Source organism: Sphaerodactylus townsendi, linkage group LG02 (assembly GCF_021028975.2).
Source record: "Sphaerodactylus townsendi isolate TG3544 linkage group LG02, MPM_Stown_v2.3, whole genome shotgun sequence".
In the NCBI taxonomy this organism is placed as follows: domain Eukaryota; kingdom Metazoa; phylum Chordata; class Lepidosauria; order Squamata; family Sphaerodactylidae; genus Sphaerodactylus; species Sphaerodactylus townsendi.
The window spans coordinates 172,355,634-172,379,798 of NC_059426.1; the positions used below are offsets into that span (position 1 = coordinate 172,355,634).

A 24,165-nucleotide genomic window follows, 5' to 3' on the forward strand; every position below is an offset into this window, starting at 1 on the left:
CCAGCTGGTATCTTTCTGTCCATCATTTAAACTCATTATAGCAAGTCCTATCGTCTACTGCCAACAGAAACAACTACTTCTCCTCCAATTGATTGCCTGTCAAATATTTAATACTTTCAAATACTTAATTTTGTTTCTAGAAATCAAAAGAAGGATACTTTCCTTAAACCAGGAACTTTACCATATTTCTAGAACATGTTTTTAAAACTGGCCAACAGGGAGAATGATCCCATTTTCTACCTTCGCTAACCAGCCACATAGGAAACAACAGGACTTGATGATTTTTGGACCTAATGGAATTTCTAACGGAAAAGCAGACCCAATTAGTAACCCCCTCTCGGGAACTGGTGAGAACCTGCTGGATCCCACCTCTGGTTGTGCCCCTCAGGAAGCATTTAATGGCTTGGTGGGAAATGGAAAATCCTCTCCTAGTAATAACATTCCTGCAATATGTTAAGGACTAGCGGCTTGGTTGTGGTGAAGCCTTTTGAAGGGCCACAGCCCATTTTGGCAACTCCACACAGGACAGTGTTACCTCAAGAGGGGGTTCTTGCATCCCCACCCAACTAGGAATGGACCCATTCCATCAAGAAGGAGCCAAACGGGCTGGCAAGTGCCTGCAATGAAAACCCAGCTTCCCCGTGTGGCTTCATGTTGCGAACACCCCCACATGTTTCGAAGCTGTCATGAGACCTTTGGTTAAACCTGATTTACGGAAACTCCAAATGGCCTTCAAGGCAAGCGATGGAAGTGGAGGGTTGCCATTGCCTGCCTCCATCTAGCAGAGGGTCTCCCATGCAAGTATGAACCAGGGGCCGACCCTTCTTAGTTTCCAAGGGATTTCTGTTGCCATGAAGTCACAGCTGATTTGTAGCAACTCTGTCGTGTTTTCAAGGCAAGAGATTAACACATGTGGCTTGCCCTTGGTTGCCTCTGGGTAGCAACCCTGGCTTTCCTCACTGGCCTACCACCCAACTAGTAACCAGGGTTAGCTTTGAAGGATTTTTTTTAGGGAAACGAAAAACTCCATGTCCAAAATATAACACCACGTGTAACGGTTGGCATCCCGGTGTTTTTCAGGACAATTCCGCAAATCCCATTGAATGTTGCCTCAGCCTTTTGGAGCAGTCAGAGAACAACCGATTCTCAGTCGAGTCTCTCACCTTTTTCTTGCTGCAGTAAATCTGCCATTTCTTTTCAGCTGGGAGTGCAAACATCGCTTCTCTGTGCTTATCCGTAAGGTCGAGTTCATCCTAAAAAGAGGAGACAGGAAGGGGGGGGAAAACGGTTAGGTCATTAAAATACCCAGTCGATCGCTTTGATCCGTGTTACAACCGGGAACCGCTCTCCGCCCTCCCTATTTAGGCATAATTGATTTAGCCTGGAGCAATAATTATCCTAATACCATCGGTGACCTTATCACCTTTCGGTGTCACCGCTCACGGAGGACTAGTGATGAGCAGACTGGAACTCTAGTAAGTAATTATTTTTTTCCCTGGAACATTATTAATGTATACATCTAATACTTCTGCTGGTCTCAGATTTCCGCAACTCTAACCCTATTATATGGTTTATTAAATGTCACCTTCTCCTGACTGCGTTGACTCACACTGTATAATCTGCCTTGAGCCTCAGCAAGGATATAAAGTAAATAAAATAAAGCAACTAAATAGATAGAGAGAAACTGACACACTCTTCACTAATTTGCACTTTGGCTCACTGACTTGATCTCTCTCCCTCTCTCGTGTTCAACAATCACCTTCGTGCCGCCTACGGGTCCTCAGCTTGCAGTGCTCTGTGGCCTGGACCAAATATGTGGTTGCAAAACGTGGCTGCCAACACTGGGTTGAGCAATTCCTGGAGTTTTAGGGGTACAACTAGGGGGAGGGCAGGGTCTGGGGCAGGGGTAGGCAACCTTTACCACCCAAAGAGCCATTTGGACCCATTTTCCATGGCCCCAAAGATCTACCAAGCTGGAGAGGCAGCTCTGCGCAGAGCCGCCTCCGGTTCGGTTCCTCCACTCACCTTTCCTTCCAGCACTGGGAGGTAGCAGCGCCGGGCAGGGAAACCCCCTCTGCCCCATGGAGCAGGCGGCTGCCTGCTCCGTGGGGCAGAGTGGGGATGGCATCTGTGGCCTGCCCAGTGCCACCGCCTCTTGCGCTGCGGGAGGCAGCAGCCTGCTCCGTGGGGCCGAGGGGGGATGGCAGCTGCGGGGATGGCAGAGGGGGGATGGCGGCTGCTCTGGAGGGAAACGTCCACGCTACCCTCCGACCTCCAGGGGTCGGAGCGCAGCGTGGGCATGTCCCTCCAACCCTCCAGAGCAGCGCTGGAAGGAGAGGTGAGTGGAGGGGACGTGGAAAGCGGCGCCCTCACGCACAGAGCCGTCTCCTGTTCGGCCCCTCCACTCACCTTTCCTTCCAGCGCTGTTCTGAACGGCTGGAGGGACACGCCCACGCTACCCTCTGACCTCCAGGCCACGTGGAGCCGCAGTATAAGGCTGAAAGAGCCGCATGCGGCTCCGGAGCCGCAGGTTGCAGACCCCTGGGCTGGGGAGAGAACGACCTCAATATGTATTGTTGAAGGTTTTTGCAGTCGGAATCAACAAGCAGTTATGGGTTTTCCAGAGTGCGTGGCTGTGGACTGGTAATTCCTGTAAGTTGATTTTATGGTGTTTTTATGATTATTTTAGATGAGGATGGTTATTTGATGTGGGTTTTATTGCTGTTTTAATTTTGTAAGCTGCCCTGAGACCTCCATATTTATTGACTGACTGACTGACTGACTGACTGACTGACTGACTGACTGATTGATTGATTGATTGATTGATTGTTTGGATTTGTTGACCGACCCATCCCCAAGGGGCTCATATAGGGCAGGGCATATTTTAAAAAGCAAATAACATTTTGCCAGGGTCTATGTCTGGCATCTTCACATGCACGTCACAGTAAGATATGTTTTTCTCCAAAAAACAGTGCAAAGCAATTGTGTGGCCGGGTATACTCTCTGTCCACCTCACAGCTGAGGCACATGCCAGCCGTAGATGTGGGCGAAACGTCAGGAGCAAAAAGTACCAGATTATGGCTACACAGCCCAGAAAACCCACAACAACCAGACCTCAGTATGGCCTAATTCCATGGAATCCACCCTCCAAACAGCCGTTTTCTCCAGAGAAACTGATCTGCTGTCTGGAAATCGGTGGTTGCCAAACATCATGGAGACAGCACAGTGGTTACTGCCCAATTGCATCAGGCCAGCTAGCTTGGAAAAACTTTATGTGGCGGACTGTGAGCCCCCAAGCCAGATATATCACCATCTGCCGTGCTGCTCTCCAGGCCAATGCCACCAGAAAACACCAACATCATTATTGCAGGAGGAGGAGGGAAATTCCAGCAAAATCTTCCCTCCTGTGGAGGATCTGAGCTAGTGTCATGCCAGAGAAGAGTTAAGAACATAAGAACATAAGAACAAGCCAGCTGGATCAGACCAGAGTCCATCTAGTCCAGAACTCTGCTACTTGCAGTGGCCCACCAGGTGCCTTTGGGAGCTCACCTGCAGGAGGTGAAAGCAATGGCCTTCTGCGGCTGTTGCTCCCGGGCACCTGGTCTGTTAAGGCATTTGTAATCTCAGATCAAAGAGGATCAAGATTGGTAGCCATAAATTGACTTCTCCTCCATAAATCTGTCCAAGCCCCTTTTAAAGCTATCCAGGTTAGTGGCCATCACCACCTCCTGTGGCAGCATATTCCAAACACCAATCACACGTTGCGTGAAGAAGTTTTTCCTTTTATTAGTCCTCATTCTTCCCCCCAGCATTTTCAATGAATGCCCCCTGGTTCTAGTATTGTGAGAATACCCCACGCATAATTTTATAGACTTCAATCATATCCCCCCTCAGACGTCTCCTCTCCAAACTAAAGAGTCCAAAACGCTGCAGCCTCTCCTCATAAGGAAGGTGCTCAAGTCCCTCAATTGTTGAAGGGGCATCCTTTACCCACCCACCTCCTTCTAACCCACAAACCAACTCTGCTCACATACTGGTCTGAGGAACAAGCGCTTCCGAGGAGGGCATTCTGTTTGCCCCATCTCGTGAACACAGCAACGCAGAACAGTCAGAATGCCAAGAGAGATGCGGGTTCTAATCCTTGCGCTCAGCCACAAAGTTCTTTGGATGCCAAGTGGGGACTCATTTTGCCCTACCTCAACAAGCTTGTTTAAAGGAGAAAATTGAGGGGCCCGCTGTCCCCGTTCTTGGGGTAGGTTTTAATTGGGGTTTTCTGGACTCCTCTTGCTTATTTATTTATTAATTATTATCCACTGTTTTATATGAGTTTTTAGGATGTTTTATTGATTATTAATGGGATGGAGCGTATGTGTTTGTGTATTGTACATGATTTGCTCCTGCTTAATGTTGTTTGAATTTTGTTGTTCACCGCCTGGAGCCCTTTGGGGATCAGGCGCTATAGAAATTGAAGAAAGAAATAAAAATAAATAAAATAAAATGGAGGACGTGAGAACTAGATGGGCCACTCTGAGATTTTTGGAAGAAGGGGTCCAAAAAAATGATAGTATCAGATAACAACAGTGATTGCCGTAGGGTGGGATTTACCCCTTCACACAACTGGGGATCTGACGGGCCAAAGCCCTGCAAGAATGTTGTGATGTTTCAAATTAAACCCCAGTCTCCCAACTGACTGACCCGCCTGGCTGTCCTGAACCCCTTCGGAGATGAGGGAGATACGGGCAGCCTAAAGGGCCTTCTCAGCAGTGGCCCCTGAACTATGGAATCCCCTCCCACTAGTGGCCCACCAGGTGCCCATTCCTGGAGTTTTGGCATCTGGCAAAGATCAGCCTCTTCACCTGGGCATTCGGACGATCCTGCCCCCCTTTATTGAGATTTTGGGAGCTCAAGATGTCCGTCTGGTCCTCCCACTTTTAGGGAGGGTCAGGTGAGGGAGTTTTAGTTTAGAACGTTTTATGGTTTTAGGACTGGTTTTATAGTGGTTTTATTGTCATACTATATAAGATTTTATGACGGCTTTTATTGTAACCCATCCTAAGACTGCGGCAAAGGGTGGGGAATAAATCTAAATAATAAATGACAAATAAATAAATTGCTAGCACAGTTTGTGTCCCGGTGTTATAACACCAGCAGAAAGGGGGGGGGGGGAATTATTGCAATTTATTATTGCAATTTATTAGAACTCTGTGAGGAAAGAAGCCATCTGATTCCTTGTCCTCCTGCCAACTGAAGATAAAGTATGAGATTCAAGGGAAGAAAACCCAAGGACCAAGACTGGGACTTTTCTTGCAAGAAAACAAATTAATCCCCAGAGCTCAAATTCTCGGATAGACTGCTCTATGAGAAGGAGATAAGAAGCCAGGAAAAGTCAAGAGGCAATAAAAAGGGGGAGGGGTTAACATTTAGCTCATTCCTTATCTGTCCTGTTTCAGCCAGACCCCCTTTAGCTCGTTGATTCTGTGAGGGTCTGACTGAAAAAAAAAAGAAACAGGATAGATAAGGAATGTATGCAGGGTGTACATTTGTGTACACAAAAACCCCATTCTAGCCCATAACAGCTTCCTCGTGAACTTTGAAACACCAGCAAAGTTATTTGGTGCTTCGTAGAATCGTAGAGTTGGAAGCAGAGGTGGGATCCAACCAGTTCTCACCACTACTCTAGAAGTGGTTACTAATTTTTTTCTGAGTGCCGAGAAGGGGTTATGAAAGCAGCCTCCCTGCCCAATAGGGACTGGAGGTGCGTGGGTGCGGCGGCGCCACTGTTTGAATCCCACCACCATCGGAACCTGTTATTAAATTTTTTGGATCCCACCACTGGTTGGAAGGGGCCGAAGAGGCCATCTAGTCCTCTGGACCCACGTGCGGCTCTTTCAGCCTTATACTGCGGCTCTGCGTGTCTTGGAGGTCGGAGGGTAGCGTGGACGTGTCCCTCCAGCCGTTCAGAGCAGCGCTGGAAGGAAAGGTGAGTGGAGGGGCCGAACCGGAGGCGGCTCCGTGCGGAGCAGCCTCTCCGGCTCGGCAGATCTTCGGGGGCGTGAAAAATGGGTCCAAATGGCTCTTTGGGTGGTAAAGGTTGCCCTGGCCTAGAGCAATTCCATTTTGCACAGCTCATTCAGTAAAAAATTTTTCCCCTTATATCCGGCTGGTAATTTTCAGTTCATAAATTGAACTTTGGGTTCATCAACATACAGAATGGTGTAGCTTGGCAGCAGGAATATTATTCCCATTCTGCCATCACTCCAGGGGCTACCCATCAATTATTGGGCTCACATTAAAGTATTGGCCACCACGAACAAGCCTCTCACGGCCGTGGCTTCTCAGAGACCCCTGAGACATGCACAATAATGCACTTTCAATCCACTTTCAATGCACTTTGCAGCTGGATTTTAGAAGAAGAAGAAGAAGAAGAAGAAGAAGAAGAAGAAGAAGAAGAAGAAGAAGAAGAAGAAGAAGAAGAAGAAGAAGAAGAAGAAGAAGACGACGACGACGGAGGAGGAGGAGGAGGAGGAGGAGGAGGAGGAGGAGGAGGAGGAGGCGGCGGCGGCATTTTTTTCCTCCTGCGAATGCCAAATGTTTACAGACACAACTACCCCAGGGGGTACAGGTTTATCTTTTCCACTGTGATTGATTTCTCTTTTGACCGTTGTTTCTGAGGGTTGCCATATTGTTCTGACTGTAGAACCGCTCAGTTAGAAGAAGAAGAGTTTGGATTTATATCCCCCCTTTCTCTCCTGCAAAAGACTCAAAGGGGCTTACAATCTCCTTGCCCTTCCCCCCTCACAACAAACACCCTGTGAGGTAGGTGGGGCTGAGAGAGCTCTGAGAAGCTGTGACTAGCCCATGGTCACCCAGCTGGCATGTGTGGGAGTGCACAGGCCAATCTGAATTCCCCAGATCAGCCTCCACAGCTCAGGCGGCAGAGCGGAGAATCAAACCCGGTTCCTCCAGATTAGATACACGAGCTCTTAACCTCCTACGCCACTTTACTGTGCGGAATAGCAAAATCCACTTGCAAACAATTGTGGAAGTGGATTGAAAGCGCATTATTCTGCATGTGCGGAAGGGGCCTTATCTACCGGCTGCTTCTCCCTCTATGCTCCTCCATGACAGAGTTGACCTTCCGAACCTGTGGAGGTTCGGAAGGCTTCCACGATCTGGGCTTCTTGCATCCCTCTCCCCGTCTTGAAACGGTGCCACTAAATTCCCCCAGCAATCTGCAAGCAAGCCCCAAATACCAAGCAGCTGATATGCCAATTGGCAATTAATTTTATGGCCCATCTGCAATTTGTTCATCTCGTGCCTGTCTATATATGTGTGTGTTTGAAAGAATGCATGCCGCTTTCATGCTGACGAAGCAAGCTAAAATACGCCACTCCTTTTCACAACTGCCGAGCCAATCTTGTGATTTCCTTGATTGCCAGAGGACAAACCTCGCGCCAGTTGGGAGATTTTTGCTGTTTTTCCGAAAGGATGTGGCCAGATGCCTGGCGCGCCCCCATTCTGGAAAGCCAAAGGAAACTGAAGCACCCCCAAATTGCCTAGCCACAACCGGTGAGTCTCAAACTACACCCTGCTCATCTTTATATGTCGGCAGGCGCCCTTTTGCGATTCTTTTCCCAGCTTAGCAAAACTCGCGGCCAACGATGCCGTATTTAAAATATCCTCCCTATTTATTAGTTCCTGCTACCAAAAAGGAATCCTGCAACCAGATACTTTATTTTCACACGTCCATCCCCCGAGAACTTAAAAGTTATTACTCTTCAAGATGCAGGAAATTCATTTCCACATTTGGCTTCTCCAGCTCGCTGCCTCGAAACAGCTCGCAAATTTTATGCGTTCACTCTGGCGTTCCTCGGCTGGCCAAAGCCAACTTCCTTAATGCGTCAGTCAATTTGGGCTTTACATAAAGCTCTTCTGTCTTAGGAGCATATGGGTGGTGGTAAAGCAGAAATCCGTATAGAATAGCGTACTAAAAATAGGGCAAGAAGAATTCGGATTTTTTTTTCCTGGTTAGAATATAAGAGCTCTGCAGATTCAGAGCAGTGGTCCATCAAGTCTCATACAGTCATAGAATCATAGAGTTGGAAGAGACCCCCAAAGGCCATCAAGTCCAACCCCCTGCCTGCAGGAATACACAATCCTGTCAGATGGCCGTCCAGCCTCTCTTTAAAAACCTCCAAGGAAAGAGACTCCACCACACTCCAAGGTAGTGCATTCCACTGTCGAACAGCCCTGACTGTCAAGAAGTTTCTCCTGATGTTTAGGTGGAATCTCCTTTCCTTCACCTTGAAGGTCCTAGTCTCTGGAGCCACAGAAAACAAGCTTTCTCCCTCACCAACATGACACCCCTTCAAATATCTAAACATGGCTATCATGTCACCTCTTAACCTTGTCTCCATCAAACTAAACATACCCAGCTCCCTAAGTGTCTCCTTGTAGGGCATGGACTCCAGACCTTTTACCATTTTGATTGCCCTCTTCTGGACCCGTTCTGGCTTGTCAATGTCCTTCTTGAATTGCGGTGCCCAGAACTGCACACAGTACAGTGGAGGGCCAACAACAGGGCATAGAGGCCCAGGGACCACCACGACCCCTCCCGTGTTGCCTCCTGGTACGGGGATACAGTGGTTTGAGGCTTACAGACAGCTTCTACTCTAGAACTGTGGCTATGCTGAACTCCGTGGCTTCGTGTTGATGTGTTTGGGGCTGTGTAGGGATGGGTGGAGGAAGGGGAAAGTGAGGATGGGGTAGGAGTCTGAAATTGTGTGCATCGAGGAATGCTGCTGTAAATTTCGTTGGGCGTGCACAATGACTATAAAATGCTTATGCTTATGGCCTCTGAATGTGGAGGTTACCTTAGTTGACCTTAAAGGCTCACAGACACAACAGTCATTGCTCTAAAAATACCAGGCTCCCCAATGAAATTTCCAGGTGATATGGCAACCTGGCATCTGGATTTGTCAAGCTCTGCCCAATATAAATAAAATGCTAACAATCCTTTACAACTGGGACAAACTTTAGCACACTTCTATCCCATCCGGGACCCGTTTTCAGGAAGGAACTGGATCTTATAATGGGATGATCAAGCTGGGGTTTTCAAACATCAGAAAGGCATCTCTTCTATTGGGATCAGCGGAAATAGGCGGACTGGAACTAAAAATGTCTCCGTTTGCTATGAGCTTCTCAACATATGACATATTCTGTTTTGTATAAGGCCTGACATATTCTGTTTTGTATAAGGCCTGACATATTCTGTTTTGTATAAGGCCTGACATATTCTGTTTTGTATAAGGGGTCCCGAGGCTCAGAGTGGAAAGCTGCAGTACTACAGTCAAAGCTCTGCTCACGACCTGAGTTCGATCCCGAGGGAAGCCGGTTTCAGGTAACAGGCTCAAGGTTGACTCGGCCTTCCATCTTTCCAACGTCCGTAAAATGAGGACCCGGCTTGCAGGTGGTAAAGTGTACATGACCGGGGAAGGCAATGGCAAACCATCCGTAAACACAGTCTGCCAAGTAAATGTCATGATGTCACATCACCCCATGGGTCAGTAATGACCCAGTACTTGCACAGTACTCTTTTCCTTTCTACTGGGGAAAGGGGTACATCTGCCTCGTGCCATTTTGATTTTTGTTCACTGTCCTCCAACCCGAAGATAAAAAAAGATGGGACAGAAGTTTAATCTCCTTGCACATCTGCGAACAGCGATGCTGGCGGCATTTTAAGAGACAGCTTAAAGACTTGAGTTCCAAGATACAGCTTGAAATACCACAATTCTGGCAAAGGCATCTGCAATCTGTTGAACTACGAACATGAGTTCAACGGACACTAAATGGTGCTACAAAATTTTCTCGCAAGATTCAGAACAACTCCCTGGACACAGCAAAATAGACCAAAGCAGCATATTCTTCAAATATAATACAAATTATTGCAAATGTAGCAGCGTGAACGCCTTCCTCCATGGAAATCTCAGTTATTTCAGATTTAGAGCAAAATGAAAGCCTTCAAGACTTTTCTAAAACAGTGAGAAACCAGGTAAGGAGAAGATCAGTAATTCAGTCTCTTATTTTGGTACAGTTGGACAGAGTCTCTAGGGCTTTGCCTGAACTATAGGAAGAGTTTGCAGGTTTCACTTTACGGATATTGGCATGGACGGCTTTTGGGTTCGTCACACGCATTCTGCTCCTTCCACTGATGCCACATCCAAAGCGAATTCTCTCTTCCGTGGTTATCCCCTTTAATCCGGTTAATATTGCTAGATCATCTGACGTTTAATCACAGATTTAAAATGTGCCCTAGATTAATCAGCAGAGGGATGGATGCCCCGTGCAGGTGGGCCTGCATTTGTGCTCAAGTTCAGTGGAAACAAAATAAAAAAGGGGCCCTTGTTTCCCGCGTCCACCTACCAATAAGCAACACAGGAAAGGAATGCTGACAGCACAGAGTCAAAACATCCAGGTTATTCATAGCCCTAATTTGAATGCATTCAATATTTGAAGGTATTTTTGGTTCCAGGACTATGAACACAGAGAATACTCTGTATTCCAGACTTCCAAAAATAATGGCAAATCGACTAAAGATGAATGGCATGCTTTGTTTATTAAATTACATCTCACACTTGAGACGCTGCGCCCTTCCTTCAAACCGTTCTCAGAAAAGACATTTCAGAGGACTGTTTTGGCAAGCTGCAAATTTATTTAAGGACACAAAACCAATTCAGCGGCCCAAGGACTAGTTGAGTCTAATTAGGGCCAGATGGGTATATAAGTTACAGTGCTGGGAGTCCCAAGTTTGAATCCCCCTCTGCTATGGATGGTAGGTAACCTTTCAAGGGTAGGATGGTGCTGTTAAATTCGTTTATTTCACCGAGTTGGCAGGGCAGCTGCTTAGTATATAGAGGTTCAATGGTCCAGCTCCTGACATCTGCAGGTAAAGGCTCTCAGGAAAAAGATATTGGGGAAAACCTCCCTCTGTCTAAGACGCTGGAGAACTCACTGCCAAAAAATACAGAGCTAAATGGGCCAGTGGTCTGATTTCAGCCAACCAACAGTTTGTCAAGCTATCCCATTTACAGGAATCCCCAATAGCCCGTGTCATCCCATTTACTGGGATCCCCAGTAGGCCTTGTCATCCCATCTACTGGGATCCCCAATTGGTATTGTCATCCCATCTACTGGGATCCCCAATTGGTATTGTCATCCCATCTACTGGGATCCCCAATTGGTACTGTCATCCCATCTACTGGGATCCCCAATTGGTATTGTCATCCCATCTACTGGGATCCCCAATTGGTATTGTCATCCCATCTACTGGGATCCCCAATTGGTATTGTCATCCCATCTACTGGGATCCCCAATTGGTACTGTCATCCCATCTACTGGGATCCCCAATTGGTACTGTCATCCCATCTACTGGGATCCCCAATTGGTACTGTCATCCCATCTACTGGGATCCCCAATTGGTACTGTCATCCCATCTACTGGGATCCCCAATTGGTACTGTCATCCCATCTACTGGGATCCCCAATTGGTACTGTCATCCCATCTACTGGGATCACCAATTGGTACTGTCATCCCATCTACTGGGATCCCCAATTGGTACTGTCATCCCATCTACTGGGATCCCCAATTGGTACTGTCATCCCATCTACTGGGATCCCCAATTGGTACTGTCATCCCATCTACTGGGATCCCCAATTGGTCAGGATCTCCTACATGCCTATTCCAACAAGGAAAACAGTTTTAAAACCATGATATCAAAATATCACTAGTATCATTGAGGCAAGCAAGGTGAGGCTTTTAGGCAGCCTCTTCAGAGCCTCCACCTCCAAGGTCTGCTTTTTGCTCCCAAGAGCGAAGAGATAAACATGCAGCACGGCCCTACTTAAAAAAGCTTTCAATTGCACAGCAATTTCCGCCAGTTAGCATTTAAAAACCTCCTTACCAATAATATCCCGCTGCGTCCATTAACTCTTCCCCATTCTGAAATAATCCATTATGAGTTATCAATACCCAGCAGACTCGTATACATCTATTTCAGAACACTCGCTTCAGGTTACTAGTGAAAAGATGGAAGCCTGTAAAATATGACCCATATCCTTGAAAGGAAGTATCTGGACATCTATACAGGAGAAAGACCGCTATTTTTCTTCACAGTCTAAAAGCACCATGCCGTATTTGGGAAATGGCTCTCCCATGTCACGATTTAGGATAGGGATGACCAGAAAGCAGTGCACAGTCTGTTGGTGGGTCAATGGATCGCTGTTTACAGACCAACAAGGGGTTCCAGACCAGGTGATCAGGAGCAACAGCCGCAGAAGGCCATTGCTTTCACATCCTGCATGTGAGCTCCCAAAGGCACCTGGTGGGCCACTGAGAGTAGCAGAGAGCTGGACTAGATGGACTCTGGTCTGATCCAGCTGGCTTGTTCTTATGTTCTTATGAGAGCCAAATGCTTCCTTGGTCACAATCCACAGTAAGTCAGGCTACCCAGCTAAAACTGTCGAAGGAGCAGTCCATTTCTGGGATATTCACAAAGGATAAGCTAGATCTACAGAGGAGGGAAATCAGTCCTTTGAATACAAATAAGAAGAAGAAGAAGAAGAAGAGAAGAGTTTGGATTTATATTCCCCCTTTCTCTCCTGGAAAAGACTCAAAGGGGCTTACAATCTCCTTTCCCTTCCCCCCTCACAACAAACACCCTGTCAGGTAGGGGGGGCTGAGAGAGCTCCAAGAAGCTGTGACTAGCCCAAGGTCATCGTGTGTGGCGTGTGTGGGAGTGCCCAGGCTAATCTGAATTCCCCAGATAAGCCTCCACAGCTCAGGCGGCAGAGCGGGGAATCAAACCCGGTTCCTCCAGATTAGAGTACACCTGCTCTTAACCACTACGCCACTGCTGCTCCTAAATGAGTCTTGGAGCAATCCAGGAAAAATCACTTCTTATCGCAAATCAAAAAGGCATTTAACCGGATCATTTGTTAAAGTTAAGCAATCTACTGCGTGATTCCAAGTAAAGCCTTCTTGCTTTCCCATCACTGCTGGGTTGTGATAAAGTGGGGGAAATGCCAGTTCAGCATGCATGATGAATTTCTGCATACTCCAACCTCACGTGGTGGGAATATTTATTTATAACTTTCTATCCAGCCTCCCTGCCTTGTTAGAAGTCCCTCAGCCTCTGAACTCACTGGAAGAGCTGCATTCGTGAGGAATATGAGTCTACTTTTGATTTGCTTCGTTTACAACCCACCTTTTCCACCAAGATAGTTTACATCTTTTTCCTCGTCTCCATTGTATCCTCACAAGGTAGGTTAGGCTCAGCTAAGGGTGTACAACTGGCCAAGGTCACCCAGCGAGAGAGAAAGGTGGACGATCAATAACATACGTAAATTGTAAAGAGAGCCAGAGTGGTATAGTGGTTAACAGCAGGTGGATTCTAATCTGGAGAATCGGGTTTGATTACCCCACTCTTCCACATGAGTGGTGGACTCTTATATGGTGAACCGGATTTGTTTCCCCACTTCTACATTCCTGCTGGGTGACCATGGGTGTCACAGTTCTCTTTAAACTCACTCAGCCGCACCTACCTCACAAGGTATCTGTTGTGGGGAGAGAAAGGGAAAGGAGCTTGTAAGCAGTGGCGTAGGAGGTTAAGAGCTCGTGTATCTAATCTGGAGGAACCGGGTTTGATTCCCAGCTCTGCCGCCTGAGCTGTGGAGGCTTATCTGGGGAATTCAGATTAGCCTGTGCACTCCCACACACGCCAGCTGGGTGACCTTGGGCTAGTCACAGCTTCTCGGAGCTCTCTCCGCCCCACCCATCTCACAGGGTTTTTGTTGTGACGGGGGAAGGGAAAGGAGATTGTAAGCCCCTTTGAGTCTCCTGCAGGAGAGAAAGGGGGATATAAATCCAAACTCTTCTTCTTCTCCTCTTCTAAGCCACCTTGAGTCTCCTTACATGAGACAAAGGGGGGATATAAATCCAAACTCTTATTCTACTCTTCTAAATAAAATATTGTGGTTTGATTGGCGTGCATGGCTCTTTGGTAGATTAACCTTCCCTTTTGGTGGATGATTTGGAGGATAGATTGGCCTTTACCCATGCCATCTGTTGGAAGAGAAGGATTTAACGCTGTTTCCTGCTTCAGCGACAGAGGGGTTTTTACTACTAAGCCAGATGCTAGATAGGGACCTGGGGATTGTCACCTTCACTCTATCATGCTGGCACTATCCTTTGATGTTAGACTGATACTCTTAGTGACTTCCTTCCTTCCCGTTCTCTCCCTCTCTCTCCCTCTTGATCTCTAACCTGCAGAACCACGTGCGTACAGAGGATGGATGCTCTGTGCATCCATCCCCATCCAGATAGATCAGAATAGAATAGTGACCCTATCTATCTATCTATCTTTCTATCTTTCTATCTTCTATCCATCTATCCATCCGCCCGCCCGCCCGCCTACCTACCTACCAACGTGTGATTGGTGTTTGGAATAGGCTGCCACAGGAGGTGGTGATGGCCACTAACCTGGATAGCTTTAAAAAGGGCTTGGACAGATTTATGGAGGAGAAGTCGATCTCTGGCTACCAATCTTGATCCTCTTTGATCTGAGATTGCAAATGCCTTAACAGTCCAGGTGCTCGGGAGCAACAGCCGCAGAAGGCCATTGCTTTCACATCCTGCACGTGAGCTCCCAAAGGCACCTGGTGGGCCACTGCGAGTAGCAGAGAGCTGGACTAGATGGACTCTGGTCTGATCCAGCTGGCTTGTTCTTATGTTCTTATGTTCTATCCAGAATGGAGTTCACTAATAAATACTCCCTTTATTAGATTAGAAACTACAAACAACTCCGACTTTTTCTTTGTGCCTAAGCTCACACGCGTGTTTGGGATATGCTCCGCTGTGCTAAGACACCACACACTCTGCTCACGGTTTAATCTCTACGAGGAGATTATCCAACACCATCTTAACTCTGCATTTGAGAGTAAGTTCTGATGATAGTTTGGAGAATTGCTCGAACGGGTGGTGAAATGGCAGACTTCAAGTTCCCCCAAGGAGATAGAAAAAGTGCAGAGAGGGGCAACGAGGATGATTGAGGGACTGGAGCACCTTCCTTATGAGGAGAGGCTGCAGCGTTTGGGACTCTTTAGTTTGGAGAGGAGACGTCTGAGGGGGGATATGATTGAAGTCTATAAAATTATGCATGGCGTAGAAAATGTTGACAGAGAGAATTTTTTCTCTCTTTCTCACAATACTAGAACCAGGGGGCATTCATTGAAAATGCTGGGGGGAAGAATTTGGACTAATAAAAGGAAACACTTCTTCACGCAACGTGTGATTGGTGTTTGGAATATGCTGCCACAGAAGGTGGTGCTGGGCACTAACCTGGGTAGCTTTTAAAAGGGCTTGGACAGATTTATGGAGGAGAAGTCGATCTCTGGCTACCAATCTTGATCCTCCTTGATTCTCAGATTGCAAATGTCTTAGCAGACCAGGTGCTCAGGAGCAGCAGCAGCAGCAGAAGGCCATTGCTTTCACATCCTGCACGTGAGCTCTCAAAGGCACCTGGTGGGCCACTGCGAGTAGCAGAGTGCTGGACTAGATGGACTCTGGTCTGATCCAGCAGGCTAGTTCTTATGTTCTTATGTTCTTATGGTGGAAGAAAAACTACAGCAGTACACAAACGTGCAGCGACTGCTTGCTTCAAAACGAACACCCCACCAGCGCAGAGACTTCTTCACACAATTAAGACCACTCGTATCACACAACGTCAGGAGCACACATACGGTTATGGCAGTTTGCGACACACAGCGAATGGGGCAACACTCCTCTCACCCCACACTGCAACACAAGCGTGCTACATCAAGGCCAATTCCATTTTGTTTTGGCACAGACTGAACCATCCCTCTCTGCCATGGCGTTTTCCCAAGGCAATAATCCTCCGAAGCATTTAAATGTTGCTGATGCACATTAAGAAAAATCTAAAGGCATAAACATCAATCTGCAAAGTAGAAGAAGTCATCAGAAGTTCTGCTGTTTAAAAGTGCCCTGGGATTTCCACCCTGGCAGAGGCTCCTATTTAACGACTGCGCGTAAAGCTTAGCGTGGCAGCTATTTGCAGAGCTGGGCAAAATCCCAGGCCATAAAAGAGATTATGCATTGGCTCCACAGGAATAATTTATGCAGTTTCTTCCCCACCCCTCGGGTACTGAGCAGAAACAGCGCGGCATTAATGTGGTTGACAAAAAGGGAAGTGTGATGCTACGACAACAAGGTTTAGCTGAACACGGTGATTCAGCTACCGTAGAATTCGGGAAAGACAATAATGCTACGAAAGGTTGAAAGCAATAGGACAAGGGGAAGACCCAACATGAGATGGACTGACTCTATAAAGGAAGAAGAAGAAGAAGAAGAAGAAGAAGAAGAAGAAGAAGAAGAAGAAGAAGAAGAAGAAGAAGAAGAAGAAGAAGAAGAGGAGGAGGAGGAGGAGGAGGAAGAGGAAGAAGGAGAAGAAGAAGAGGAGGAGAAGAAGAAGAAGAAGAGGAGGAGGAGGAGGAGGAGGAGGAGGAGGAGGAAGAAGAGGAGTAGTAGTAGTTTGGATTTATACCCCGCCTTTCTCTCCTGTAAGGAGACTCAAGGTGGCCTACAAGCTCCTTTCCCTTCCTCTCCCCACAACAGACACCTTGTGAGGCAGATGGGGCTGAGAGAGTTCTGAGAGAACTGTGATTGACCCAAGGTCATCCAGCAGGCTTCATGCAGAGGAGCAGGGAAACAAATCCAGTACACCAGATAAGAGTCCACTGCTCATGTGTAGGAGTGGGGAATCAAACCTGGTTCTCCAGATTAGAGTCCACTTGCTCTTGACCACTACACCATGCTGGCCACAGCATTCAGCTTGCAAGATCAGCACAAGGCAGTTAAGGATAGAACGCTTTGGAGGACATTGATTTATAGGGTCACTGTGAGTCGGAAGCAACTTGACAGCACTTCATACACACACACACACCACCCCACACAAAATTTGGAAGTAGAAGGTGATATAGCAGAATCAACTCAGACCTACAGTGCAATAAATGAAAGATGGGGTGGAGCTAGGCAGATATTACCTAGGACTGACAACTGCAGTTTGGGATATTTCTGAAGATCTGGGCACAGAGCCACAGCAGGGGATGGACCTCATTGTGCTATAAGCCAGTAGTCTCAATTGATAAGGAGGCATCTGAGTCACCCCCAGACCCTTGACCGATGGTGCAGGGGCAGAGGTGGGATCCAGCAGGTTCTCACAGGTTCCCGAGAGTAGGTTACTAATTATTTGTGTGTGCCGAGAGGGGGTTATTCATTGGTGATTTTGCCACGTGATTTTTGCCTTAGTTACGCCCCTCCTCTCAGCAGTAGCGCGCAGAACTTGAAACAGTCTAGCAGGAGGTGCACTGGTGTGCGTGGCAGCCTGCGCCTGCGTGCATTCGTTTCCCGCCCAAGGACCGGTGCAGCAGCTGCGTCCTTGCCACAGCCCTGCCCAGGAATGCCCCACCCCAGAATGCCCACCACGCCCCATCGTGCCCCGCCCCATTGGCGCTACACCACAGTTTGAATCCCACCACCATGGGAACCTGTTACTAACATTTTTGGATCCCACCACTGTGTAGGGGTCAACTGTACCCTGTCAAGAGCGGGAACTGGCGCCCCAAATCCAGGTCTCCCTGACCCAGCCACATAACCTCAGTCTTCAATGGAGTCAATTTCACCTGACGGTCAGCAAGCCTGAAGTGCCAACAATTCAGGAGATTGATTGAGTCGAGTTCTCCACATGGTATTTAATTTATGAGAAGATAATGTTGCTGTAAACACAGCTGGCACCACCTGGAAGCTCCGAAGAGAGGGGGAAGTACCGAAACACAGCCCGGGCAGCTGTACCTACCTCTGATGTTTTGAGAAGTGCGGGAGAAATGTTCCACCTACGTCAATACAATGTGAACATCCGACACTCAAGACAGCTGCTTGGAGTATCTGACTCGCCTCCTCTTTTATTAGAGCATCTAACACACTTTGCAGTTTGCAATGACCAAAAACAAAACAAAACACAGACAACCAACGCAGCCTGACCCAAATCTGCTGGCCATGCAAAACAAGGGGTGTAGAAGAAACAGAGCATCTATTTTCCATGTGTTCTAAGTTTTATAGTTGTAATAAAAACTGGGCACTGACTTGGTCCAGATGCATCTGTTTACGGGGTTATGTGCTGTCAAGTTGCTTCCGACATATGGGAATTCCATGAATTAGAAATGTCCTATCATTAACAGCCTTGCCGCCTTTATTGAGTCACTCCATCTTATTTTTGGTTTTCCTCTTTTCCTAATCTTTTCATATTTTCCAGTATTATCGCATTTTTCAGTGACCTTACTTATACATACACCAGTGGTGGCGAACCTATGGCATGGGTGCCAGAGGTGGCACAGAGCCCTCTCTGTGGGCACAAGCAGAGTCCCCCCCCCCACACACACATATCTAGGCTGGCTTGGTCCACTGGGCTTGATTATTAGCATTAGCTAATTGATTATTAGCATTATTAGCATTAAACCTAAGACCTAGTTTTGGGAAAGCAGTGTACTTAACCCTGTTAAGCGCTGCTAAACCCCACTGATTTTCATGCGAAGAACTAAAGCGCGATCCTTTACCTGGGAGTAAGCTCAGTTGCTGGCAATGGGGCTTGCTTCTGAGTAAACCCTCCTAGGGTCGTGATTCACCCGTTGGAAGAGTTGCACGGTTGCTTCAAAGCAAAGCCACAGAATACCACCAAGCTTACTCCCGAGTAACGCGTGCCTCGGAGCCAACCCGTTTCCCCTAAACTAAAACCTCAGTATTCAGGTTAAATTGCCGTGTTGGCCCTTTGCGATAAATCAGTGGGTTTTGGGTTGCAGTTTGTGCACTCGGCCTTGAAAAGGTTCCCCATCACTGACATATAGTATATGTATATCCCATCCTTTCTTCAAGGATCTCAGACAGTGGTGGGATCCAAAAATTTTAGTAACAAGTTCCCTCGCCAGCCCCCCCCTCCCCACTCAGCAAAGGGGGCAGAAACGTACCTAGGCAAACCTGAGCCCTGGCCAAAACCTGAGTTGGATGCCCCCCCCCCCCATGGGCAGTCACCCCACCACAATCCCAATTTTTTTTTTTTGCACCAGGTCATTTCTAAATCATCATCACATTATAGAAAATGCCCCAACTCACAAATCTGAGCACAGCAATGGTGAAACACACAGGTTCTTTGATAGAGACTGGTGAGGTAAAAGGTACGAAAGGCTGAGAATCAATGAATTGCAGTACCTGAAAGGGATTAACCCAGTTCAGGGAGTTACATTATTACTCGCAATTGCTGTATGGAACCTTCACGTTCAAAGGCAGTAGGCCTCTCGGGGAGGCGAGGGCGTGGAGATGGAAAAGTGGACCCAATTAGTAACCCCCTCTCGGCACACACAAATAATTAGTAACCCACTCTCGGGAACTGGTGAGAACCTGCTGGATCCCACCTCTGATCTCAGAGTAACACACAATGGCTTCTTTATTTATTAAGTTCATTTTGGAGGAGTGGGGAATCAAACCTGGTTCTCCAGATTAGAGTCCACCTGCTTTTAATCGCTATACTACACTGGCTCTCACATGCTGGCTCTCTACACGCTGGTGTAATACCAGGAGATCTCCAGACCGCAGCCAGAGTCTGGCAATCCTAGACAGCCAATACATATGCATGTATAATTTTGCAAAACATCCCATACTTCTGCTGATCGTAAGGTGCTCCACTGTGAGAGGACAGGATGATCCGGCTTTTCTTCCCATTTCTCAGTTTCAAAACTGTTTGAATAAATATAAATATCTGCTTCAGGGTGTTGCATTAGACTAACATGGTGTAATGCAGCATCCTGAAGAGGATTCACAGACAGTCTAGGCTTCTATTGATTTGAAAATTTATTGCCATTACAGTATGTAGGTAGACCCAGTAGTAGGATCCAAAAATTTTAGTAACAGGATCCCATGGTGGTGGGATTCAAACTGTGGCGTAGCGCCAATGGGGCTGGGTGGGGCACGACAGGGGCGTGGCCGGGCATTCTGGGGGCGGGGCATTCCTGGGCGGAGCTGTGGCAAGGACGCAGCCGCTGCGCCGGTCCTTGGGTGGGAAACGAATGCACGCAGGCGCAGGCTGCCACGCACGCCGGCGCACCCCCTGCTAGACTGCTTCAAGTTCTGCGCGCTACTGCTGAGAGGAGGGGCGTCACTAAGGCAAAAATCACGTGGCAAAATCACCCATTAGTAACTCCCTCTCGGCACACACAAAGAATTAGTCACCTACTCTCGGGAACCTGTGAGAACCTGCTGGATCCCACCTCTGGGTAGACCCATATCAACTTCTTTTATAAAATATAAGTCTCCTTGAGTTATTAAATAATATGTACAATTAATATTACATAATTGTATTTTTGTAATTTTGGTAATCTGTATGATGTTTATAGAATTGATATTTATTGTTCTCCCTCTTATGCAAATTAATTTTGTAGTGGCTATTCAGACCCATGGCTGGGCAGGCTTAAACTTTCTGGGTTGCTGATGAAGCTGTTTTGAAACTGTGATCCTTGCACACCCACCTTGCAGGGTTGCACACTTTGGAACTGCTGATCGTAAGACAGTCAAGAAACTGCACAGATAAATTAAAATTGCTCATCTTAAATATATATATATATCTCCTGCCTATCCCCTCTCCAACTCACAGTTTGGAACACTTCACTTTGTATGGTCCACACATTTCCAAACATCTCTACAAATCAACAACTTGATTCCTCCCCTCCCCAGAGTACCGTGTCCAGCACCAAAGACCTGATTCCGTGCTTTCAGAGACCAAAAAGTGCTGCAATAATTCACAGCAACTCTGCGAGGTAGGTCGCCACTGTTAGATTTTTGGAAGCAGATGAGAGATCAAAGTCAACCTAAGTCGAATATGCTACCGATTCTGAACAAGAAAGCTACAAGTATGCTACACAGGGAAGGGTATTGTATTCCGAAACTAAGTCCATCTATCAAAAGGCTTCTGGCTTTATCAGCACAAAGATTAAAAAACCGTATGATGTTACCACTGTAGTTTTGGGAAAAGAGCCAATTCAGAAAAGGGGACTGGGAAATGGTTAACCCCCCCCCCCCCTTCCCCACTGTCACAATCAAAAGCCCTGTTCTCCACGGTCGCTTTAAAGCAAAAAAATGAGAAGGCCATGAGATTTGATCATGAATCTCCCATGTCGCCTGACCCAAAGAAACGGAAACAAACTCTCTGAAGAAATCACAGAAAATAAGGGAGGTTTTAAACTGCATTGAATCACACACAAAAAGTAAACCCCAACAGAAGGGTTGCCAACTCTGGGATTAGAAATATCTGGAGATTTGAAGGCAAAGTCTGGAAGGGTGGGGTTTCAGGTGGGAAGGGAGTGCATAATGATATGCAGTCCATAAGAACATAAGAACATAAGAACAAGCCAGCTGGATCAGACCAGAGTCCATCTAGTCCAGCTCTCTGCTACTCGCAGTGGCCCACCAGGTGCCTTTGGGAGTTCACATGCAGGAGGTGAAAGCAACGGCCTTCTGCTGCTGCTGCTCCTGAGCACCTGGTCTGCTAAGGCATTTGCAATCTGAAATCAAAGAGGATCAAGATTGGTAGCCAGAGATCGACTTCTCCTCCATAAATCTGTCCAAGCCCCTTTCAAAACTATCCAAGTTAGTGGCCATCACCACCTCCTGTGGCAGCATATTCCAAACACCAATCACACGTTGCGTTCCTTTTATTAGTCCTAATTCTTCACCCCAGCATTTTCAATGGATGCCCCCTGGTTCTAGTATTGTGAGAAAGAGAGAAAAATGTCTCTCTGTCAACATTTTCTACCCCATGCATAATTTTATAGACTTCAATCATATCCCCCCTCAGATGTCTCCTCTCCAAACTAAAGAGTCCCAAATGCTGCAGCCTCTCCTCATGGGGAAGGTGCTCCAGTCCCTCAATCATCCTTGTTGCCCTTCTCTGCACTTTTTCTATCTCCTCAATATCCTTTTTAAGATGCGGCGACCAGAACTGGACACAGTACTCCAAGTGCGGTCGCACCACTGCTTTATAGAAGGGCATGACAATCTTTGCAGTTTTATTATCAATTCCTTTCCTAATGATCCCCAGCATAGAGTTTGCCTTTTTCACAGCTGCCATGCATTGAGTTGACATTCCCATGGAACTATCAACTAAGACGCCCATCATTCCCATCTTCCAAAGCAGCCATTTTCTCCAGGAGAAGAGAAATATTTTTAAATACGCAACAAAAATATGAGAGGTTTATGGAGCCTAGAGGGTTATGATAATTCCGGGAGGTCTCTAGCCCCCACCCAGAAGTTGCCAACCCAATTCAATGAACACTTTCTGTGGGAAAAGGTAGGGTTGTCTGGACCCCCTGGTCACCAGCAGGGGGTAGTGTTGCCAGATCCGGGTTAGGGGACACCTGAAGATTTGGGGGTGGAGACTAGGAAGGGCGGGGGGGGGGGAGACAACAGTGGGGTACAATACCATAGAGTCTACCCTCTAAAGCACCTATTTCCTTCACGAGAACTGATCTCTATAGCCTGCAGATTAGTTGTAATTCCGGGAGGTTTCCCTAGGAACAGCTGTGATTCCGGGAGGTCTCCCTAGGAAAAGGGCTCCGGGCAACGCACAGTTTGGCACAGAGAAATACCTTAATCAGATCCATACTGTTTTTTAATTGTAGCCTACCCTCTCTTCTGTGGAGTTCCAGATGCAGGTTTTCAAGGGCAAAAACATGTCTGGAAAAGCACAAGGAGGGGAAACCTCTTTTGCCTATAAAAGCTGCCTCTGGGGCCAGAAAAAACAACAGATGTACCTTGGCACGTAGTCAGCTATGGTTTGTTTTGCAATTCAAGACCAGGCCTTTTGTACGAATGTAGCAGCTTGGCTGTGCCTAGGCAAAGTTGGCTTGGAAATATTGTTGGTACTTGACTGCCTGGCACAATTTTGTTTGCTTTCTTGTCGCGGTTACTAAAAAAACACAAAACCTAAAACTACTGGTATGGCTGCTGTCGGAGAGAATCTGGAGTGGGCCTTTGTAATATATGACTAGAATAAAATACTTGTGGGGCACTGTACAAAAATAGATTTTTGGGGTTTCGGGGCCTGAAACATCCCCCCCCCCCGTCCCCACCCCTTTTAACATTTACCATGAGGAAGAGGCCATGGAGACCAGGGGAAAACGTATCCACTATTTTGTGAGATTTACTTATTTGATTCATAGGAGGTCCTTTCCAGTCTAAGGCAGGCTCACGTGACTCGAAACAACCATATACAATAATACCGCAATAAAATCCAATGTGTACAATTTCTGTATTTAAAATACAGTGTTTGTTTCTGGACATCTGAGACGTTCATTAGATCCCTTTCAGAAGGAGCTCAAAGTGGTTCACAATGTAAATAAAGTGCATAAAAATGAACTGATGTAAATAAAGTGCCTAAAATAAAGTGCCTAAAATGAACTGATGTAAATAAAGTGCCTAAAATAAAGTGCATAAAAATGCACCAAGCCATTTTTTAAATCACGGTTTTTAAAATCACAATTCAAGACTGCTTCACTCACATGCAGTCCTAAATATTATTCTCTGGAGCCATGAATTTAACTGTTCTCAATGAAAAAAAAGAAGAAGAGAAAAGTCAATAGGGCTTTTTCCTATCCTAAATGAAAAGTGCTACTGGATGTGGATTCTCCGTCTGGGACTTCTCTGTTATTTAGACGAAGGAAAAGCAGCCACAGGAAGTAAGCTGCTTTTATCAATTTGCAGCCTCTCATGCAAATGATAGAATTATACAAATCTTTTCACCCACTGTGAGGAGCAGCAAGGCTAATTTTCTGGTCTCAGATCACAGGGTGGGATGGGGGATTCTTCAAAATCTCCTGCTGTTCCTCCTCAACCAGGTATTTTCAGACCAAGATCAATTTATGCAAATGTACCCGCATAATTAAGCAACTCTAAACTTTATTAGCCTCCTTAGGAAGAAGAAAGGTACATGCCCCTGTTTTGAAGGACAGCTGAACGGGTGGCATTATGCAAAAGCCAGCCAAGAGAAATAGA

The 24,165-nt window shown here is 46.8% G+C and overlaps 1 protein-coding gene across 2 annotated transcripts in view; it reads right to left on the reverse strand.

Moving 5' to 3' along the window:
- DAAM1 (dishevelled associated activator of morphogenesis 1) overlaps positions 1 to 24,165 on the reverse strand; it is a 151,782-nt gene that overhangs the window by 114,470 nt on the left and 13,147 nt on the right. For both annotated transcript variants that reach the window (XM_048485866.1, XM_048485865.1), the window contains exon 2: positions 1,164 to 1,253. In XM_048485866.1, the coding sequence (XP_048341823.1) occupies positions 1,164 to 1,253 (90 nt within the window). The remainder of the gene's footprint in view (positions 1 to 1,163; positions 1,254 to 24,165) is intronic.